At 47.2% G+C, this 7,776-nt stretch overlaps 1 protein-coding gene across 1 annotated transcript; it reads right to left on the bottom strand.

The window, feature by feature from the left end:
• Positions 1 to 5,681: 5,681 nt before the first annotated feature.
• Positions 5,682 to 6,897, bottom strand: EI90DRAFT_3138235 (uncharacterized protein; the record flags this gene model as incomplete). Its single annotated transcript, XM_039064890.1, has 7 exons — positions 5,682 to 5,711; positions 5,792 to 6,016; positions 6,071 to 6,354; positions 6,410 to 6,455; positions 6,518 to 6,565; positions 6,624 to 6,715; positions 6,771 to 6,897. The coding sequence occupies 7 exons, from the start codon at positions 6,895 to 6,897 to the stop codon at positions 5,682 to 5,684; spliced, it is 852 nt and encodes a 283-aa protein (XP_038907820.1).
• Positions 6,898 to 7,776: the final 879 nt, after the last annotated feature.

Genomic DNA, 7,776 nt, shown 5'->3' on the forward strand with positions numbered 1-7,776 from the left:
GTGTCCATTTCATTACAGGGTGGTGTACATCGGTTCACCCGATTCCGGTACGCTGTAAGTTCGAACATAGGGACATCCATTTTTGGAGTGAAATACGCCGCAACTCAGGCCAGCTTTACTTCCCACGATCATGTTTTCAATTCACTAACTCCACTTCGGGATCACGCGTTGACTGCGAGCAACATGAGATCACACCACTATTCTATCTTTCCCCGATGCCAAAGCGACCTAGACTCGATGATGCATCAGAGGATGCTTTGGAGGAAGAAGTCCTCGATGCCATTTCCAACAATCAGTCCGCAGCAGTAGCCATCCTTAGTTTGACAAGAAAATACAATTTCGACTTGACTGCTTTGGTAGCCAGGTTAGACGGTGAGTTGTGCAACTGGAAGACATAGTCTCAAGTGCTCACATGAAACTCTCAGAACAATCGATCAACCTTAGCTTCTCGAACGTGAATTACGGTCAGATGGCACATAACGTCAATCTGGCCCCCTCCAAGGAGCTGGCAGACGCGCCGTCCTTCGAACTTTACCGGTCGCGGATCCCCACGACTCTCTTTCGGGACATTATTGCTGACATTAACAAAATGTTTTTTCATTATGGTCCTATGCATGCTCATGCGAACGAGGACGCCAGATCAAGATTCCTTTCACCGGTGATAGAGTAGTAGCCCCGTACCTAAACGGCCGCTGATGATACCATAGATCTTTGATTGCCTCGTGCCACTTTTTGGATTACACATACGCAACACGCCGGATGCGCTGCTAGAAAGAAGATGGGCGACCAAAGGGAGAGTTGAATACCAATTTATCATCTTTGGCAGTATTATTTCCATCCTTTTCGTCGAGTCCAAGGGGACTCCTACTGAGCGCTTCAACGCGATCGCACAGCTGATTGCCGAATGTGACGGTGAATCTTTCTTCGACGCCGACGGAAAAGCCATCTGATCGTCGCTGCAGCTGGCGATTTTGTTAATCAGCATAACAAATTACAGGTCCCTATCTATGGCATCTTGTATGACGGGGATGCATTCGAATTCTTCATGTTCTCTCGCAACACCGAATCTCCCGGTCAACCTTCATTCTTCTGTGGCTTACTCAAAACCCCGGTTGGGTCGAAAGACAGAATGTCATTGGAAGCACTTGATGGGAGAGCTAGTGCCCTATGTTTCATGAGGGACCTTCGTCTCATTTGCGAAATCATCTTTGATCTTCTCCTCAAGTCATATATCGAATGTTTGACACTGCACTACAATATTTCATCAAAATCGGGATCGAAGCGGTCCAGCTTGGACGGTTGGGATGCAGCCATCAAGAACGCCAAGGGGACTCTTGACATGTGTCGGCAAGCAGATCAACATCGCGCAGCAAGCGAGTGGGAAGCATGCAGAGCGAAAGTGGAGAGTGGCATGCAGATGCCAGAGGCAAGGTGAGTGTAAAAATCCCCCCCTGATGCATCAGCTCACTCGGTTTTAGTGTAATTGCGGTACCAAGAGTCAGGCTGAATAACGTTCTCGATGAGTTCACGAAGTATGAAGCGATGGTCAAACAGTTTTAGAAGTACTTTACCTTGTTTGCAAGGTCACCTTCACATCTACAATTCGTGACTATTTTACTTTCCCATCCTTGTATGAAATCTCGAGCTACCGGTTTAAAATACACTTAGGTGGCGATGGGTAACGCTGAAGCAGCGACAGACGAGCAACAAAACCAAGTTACAAAGGCCAGGAAGGAGCTGAAAAGTGAAGCAGACCAAAAGGGCCTAGCGCCGAAGACGGGATTGTATCCGGACGCGAGGCAAAGAAATTGCGCGAGCACAAGTGGCACGGAGGCCGAAGCATCCAGCGGAACGCGCGCGAGAGAGAAAGATAAGACAGCGTACCAAAACAAGTTTAGGATGATTTAATCAGCTTTGGGAATAGCTTATATGATCATAAGAGAAACTGAACATATACGAATGGTCAGCATGTGAATTAAGAGCCAACAGCACGCGAGGTCAGAGCGCTTCGCAGGCATGCATGGGTCTAGCTTAGCGCTCATATTCCCTCGCGTCCGCCGCACACTTAATCCCATGCCTCCATTAAATCCCATTTACATAACCGATCGGTGAGCGTACAATTAGTAATACACAGAACAAGAGAATGTCAGAAGAATGGGGTTGGGCGTAAAATGAGAAGAGCGACGAGCAACATGATCGCGGTGGGCATTGGGGGTAGTGGGGTTTGGATATGATAGATTTGTACGTGAGTATAAGTGCAAGCATAAGTGGTGGCTTATTGCAGACGACACAAAAGCTGAGACGCTCTACCTGCCCTGCAAGACTTACCAGGCAAACGGCGGTGAGGGGCAAGGCCTCCATTTGAGCACAGGGTGGTTATAGAGCCCCAGCGGAAAATGTGTTTCAAATAAGGGGCACCACGCTCCTCAATGCCATAGAAAAGCGAAATGCAATCCAAATCGCATGCTGCTGCCGTGGCTGATCGCGTAAAACAAGAACATAAAACGAATCGACGGAACCTATCTTCATGCAGCAAATCTTAAATACAAGTGCGACCGTTGTGACGTCGTGCATGGAAATGACCGTCTGAGAAAGGCAGGATTCAGTCCACGATCAAGAGAACCAGGATAGATAAGTGCAAATAAGGATGGTGCCTGGACGCACTACCACCGGTATCCATGCGGCCCCGCAATTTCATCCGCATCACGCTCCTAGGTGAAACATGGGAGAGGATAGCTTAATCCATGTTACTGCCTGGAGGCTGATCCTCGTGTGTTTGGCATGTAGGGAGGCGGAGGCACTGAAATCGGCATTGGATATTGAGGGACAGGGGAATTGAGGGTTCTTCAGTGACTGGAGCAGAGCTGGGTGCGTGATACGCAGGATAATCGTAGGGAACGGAGTAGAGACTTGGCCCTTCAAGGCTTTCAGATGTTGCTGAGTAATCAGACTTAGAGTCTTCATTGTCTTGGCCATCTGTTGGTTCAAGAGGCTCCTTGGAAATCTCCTTGGGAGGCAGATAGGGTCCTGGATCAATCGCGGGATTCGCGACTCGATTGTATCTGAACATGGCTTTGGGCAAAATCCTTCGATACCAAGGAGTCGGAGGCTCGCGGTAAGAGGGGTAAGGATCTTCGCAGTCCTTCATTTCTTTATTCTTGGCCTTCTTGGCCCGCCGTTCCGCAAAATCTTTGATGAGGACCCAAACGACGATGATTAGAAGAAGTCCTACCAGGATCCAACGCAGTTAGTCTACATGAATGGTCCAACTTTTCATCATGAATACCTCCGATGGTTGCTCCGGCAATGATGCCGGCCAACTTCTGACCAGGGCATTGGATGAGTTGCATTCTGAGACGTGAAAGTAGGTCAGTTCCATTCATTGCACACTGAGTAGGTGACGATTACTCACTTCTCATTGTAACAATATGACGTGGAACTCGTATGATCGTATCCGCCACCTTTGGCCATGATGCAAGTTGGACGTGGCCAAGGTACTTGGCAGATCCGGCAGCAATGAAAGAGATTGAGGCGTTAATATCAGAGAAAAACGGGTCCTTATGTACGTTTGCGGTGGGTGATGTTGATTCGAACTATGAGATGAGGGTAGGGGTTGGGTTGGTTGATTTGCGCTGTAGTTTGCAGGGTGGATCATGAGAGATAGGCTCTCGCGGCAACGCCCACCACTCCAAATATATTTAGACTACTTACAGCGAAAAACGAAATATCGTAGAAAAGTGCAACAAGCGAAAACCCTGATTTGCTCAAATTGGAAGTTACCCTGATTCACGTGCTGCTGTTGCTCGATCATGTTGAAACGGGATGATATCGAAATTTGGGCTCACAAAGCCCCACAGAGGGGATGTAAGAGGGGGCTATGTACGTGCAGGGGCGCAGCTGAGGAGCGTGTGGAAGCGGATTGGCTGTATGCACTTTCCGAGCTAAATCCCTATAACTGATCAGAGTTGGACTGCAGCAATGGTGCCATGGTGGACCAGTGGTTATGTTTCCTATCTGGCTTGGGGCTCATTCTGAGTGGTGTTGGTTCGACTCGGTGTTGTGGAAAGTAGTTTCTTTTTTTTTTTTCCGCATCGAAAATGGTGATGAAGTATTCACCGACCATTACTACAAAATGCTTCTGGGAGTTTTTTTATAAGTATAGAACGGACTGGAAAAAACAAAAAAGCCTATGTAACCATCGACTTTGAACATGAAGAAAAAATCAACAAAAAATGAACCAACGGCGGATCGAACTGAGGAGCTACCTTGACCACAAACAACTGGACAAAGCACACATAGCACGTGGACCACAGCACCCAACTTGCAAACTGCCGAAAACAATTATTCTATCAATATCTAACTCAATGAACAAATGAATTCTATCAGCCCAATGCGACAAATGGCACGTGAGTCAGGAACAACCTTCCAATTTGAGTAAATCAGGGTTTTCGCTTGTTGCACTTTCTATGATATTTCGTTTTTCGCTGTAAAGATCGAGCGTTCCAGTCTCGGACAACAATGACGACAATCTCCTGGACCCATGGACAACGTGGTTCACCATTATTCGAATGTTAGAGGCTGAGCCGCTCCAGCAACATATCCCACATATTGCAGCGCATGCGCAGCATCCCACATTCATTCCGACATTCCCTGACATGTCCGTGCGCGCTTCATCCTTCTGATAGAGGCTGGTCACCTTCCTTAAGTACCTATTTGTTCATATGGCCACTATCTAGAATGTCATTTGGTTTCATCTTCAGTCCCTTCCGAGTATGCCGCCGAGCGCTATTCCCATATCGGGCCAGTCATAATATAGCGTTCAAGGGAAAATACCCTTACAGCGAAGTGCAAAAAAATCTGCCGGTTTCGATTTTGACGGAAGTGATCTGGGGTGGAGTCACCCGCTACCAAAACCAGGATTTGAATGGAAACCCCAATGGCACTGTAGAACTCCCCCTAAATGTGGCGCTTAGTGCCCAAACTCATTACCCCTGCATCAACAAACTGTGAACTCTGTCTAGCTAACATGGGAAAACATCTTGAGCGCAGCGCGAAGGACATCTTGGTGTCATTATCTTCAAGGATGACCCAACAAGAGATTGCTGAGGCCTCGGGAGTGTCCGAACGTACTGTTTGGAAGTTGCTCACTGCTCCATATGCACACCATCAGGATTGAGTTGAAACAAGAGGGCGACATCAAGCGCTTAATATCCATGCAGTGAATGTAAGTACAAAAATCGCGCCTAAATGGAACTTGTGGTGTATGATCTCAAGTTCCTTGACAGCCTCATCGAACAAAAGCCGGATTTGTACCTTGACGAATTACAGGCTGGGCTTAGAAATGAGCTTGGGATTGAAACAAGCACTTGGATGATTTCCAGAGCACTACATAGGTGCGGTCTCACCAGAAAGAAGGTTTATCTTCCGACTCCCAACTACTAGATCCAGAGGCCAGCAGCTGAGCGTGATGAACAGCTCCGAGCAGATTTCAGGAGGCATATGAGGGCGACTTACAATGCTAGTCAACTTGTTTTTGTGGATGAGACAGGGGTCAACCGTCATACATCATCACGTACATATGGCTGGGCCCCTTGTGGAGATAGGGCTCACCAACGTGATTTCTTTGTCCATGGCACTAAGTTTGTACTGAGCATTTAATTGGTAACCACAATATTCAATTTTTACTCTTCAGGTACTCCGTTCTTCCTGCCCTGTCAGTCAATGGAATCATTCATGTTGGGATCATCAGCTTTAGAAAGTGAAAGCATGAGTGAGATGGACTTGGACATACCAATGCTTTTGCCCAAAGGGCAAGGGCCTCATTTGTGACATGCAAATGGTGGAAATTAGCATCAGGATGGTGGTAACAGCATCGCCCACAACCATGGCAGAAGAGTCTCTTGTGAAGTTCATCATAAATTACTTGATGCATGGATGAAGTGTTGTCGACAGATGGGGTTTTGGCTCTACAGCGCTTCTTGATTGCCATAGGTTGAAGCTCTTTTTTGATGGCATCCTGGATAGACCCCAACACTTAAGACTCATGTGGGTAGCACAGTGGACCACAAACCTTATTAACAATTCGTAGTTTCTTTGATTTGTATGCACGAGATTGAATATCACACACATGAATAGCGTGAGTGAAATCATCCACATTGCGGATCTGAGTGAAGATGGATTCCTTCTCATCGGATAAACGATATCCAATCTGGTGCATGGAGAGGTCCACCTTCATCCTAATGAGAATTCCATTGAGAACCTCTTCTGGTGATTGGGACTTCGAGTCTGGAAAGTAGACGGTTTCATTCTGTTTCTTTGGATCCATCATGTTCAACATGAATTGATACTCAAATTCTGATCAGAAGTATCTCGGTGAGGTCCAAAGAAGTAATAAAACATTGGGACATACCTTTCATACCTTTCTCATTGGATTTCTCATTGTCTTTTCCTTTGACCTGCCTGTTCCCTGACTTAGCCCCTAAGACTTTGTCAGGTGAGTTTTGTCAGAGCCAAGCACAATTGCCAGTATGGTTGAATCGCTTAACCCCTTTTCTTCTAGTTTGCGCTGTGATTTAGATTCATTATGGTATGTCGCAAAGTTAAGTTTTGTGTAAGCGTCATACCTGTTCCTCATTCCAAATCCAACCAGAACTCAGCTCTGCATACACACAATTTGTTGACGGTGATCCATCCTCATTTGTCGCAAATAGTTCTTCTGGTTCATAATCCATGAGCTGGCCCTGCTGCAGCAACCTGAGTTTGGGGTGTACTAGGCAGAGTGTATACAGGTGCAGGATTGAGCACGGCAGTGGGTCCCCATTGACCCAGGTAGAGGGGAACATTGATCTGGGTGGACGGAGTGGGTGCAGACACAGGAGGTGGATTGGTAGTGGGCATGTTATGGGAATGGGGGGAAATCCCCATTCCATGATCCGTTCTTATAGTGGGATGATGAAGGTCATATCTAGTCTGTACCATAATGGGATATGTAATCGATGAGTGATCCCAGTCTTGCATGGGAGTGGATGATCGAATTCCCATCGATCATGATTGGTGATGTGGTGAGCTATTAAGGGATTGATGGTAGGTAGTCGGAGATGTCAGGACGGATGGGTCTGCCACGGGTACTTGGTGCTCCTCAACGGAGCATACCATGTGTGAGGTTGCAACTCGTGAGGTGGGTGAGAACTTCATATAAGTGCCATTGGGTACTTGGCGTTCACAGTGTGAATGTACCGGTAGCGGGTTGACATCATGAGCGTGCAATGAGGATTGACTAACAGGGCCTGCGGTGACTTGGCATTCCCAAAGGGAACATACCGTTGGTGGGGGAACATGATGACTGACGAAGGAGGGAACAGACAGTGGATGGGTGGCTACTTGGCATTTGCATAGCGAACGTGCTGGCATCACGGGAAAGTGGGCCTCAGAGTATTCACGATCTCCATGATCATGATGTGACGTCATATGTTGAGCACTGGGGGGAGAGTGGAGTGATGAGGTCCCATAGGGTACAGATTCCATAGGATGATACACATGTCGAGAGTCTTCGACTCGTGACCTCGAGTTCTCACAGCGAGGGCCGTTAGAGGACTCGACATAACCAGACTTATAAGACATGTTGTGAGTTGTACAATCACACAGGTTCAGTTGAGTCACAGGAAGGGTTGTTACAGAAGACGACACACAAGACAGTTGTAGAGCAGTTGTTAGTTAGCGGGAACCACCTTTGGCGGTTTCCGTACAAGATGCATGACTATCTACAAATGGTAAGGT

This window comes from Cantharellus anzutake (genome assembly GCF_015039405.1).
Source record: "Cantharellus anzutake strain C23 chromosome Unknown EI90scaffold_217, whole genome shotgun sequence".
NCBI classification, from domain to species: Eukaryota; Fungi; Basidiomycota; class Agaricomycetes; order Cantharellales; family Hydnaceae; genus Cantharellus; species Cantharellus anzutake.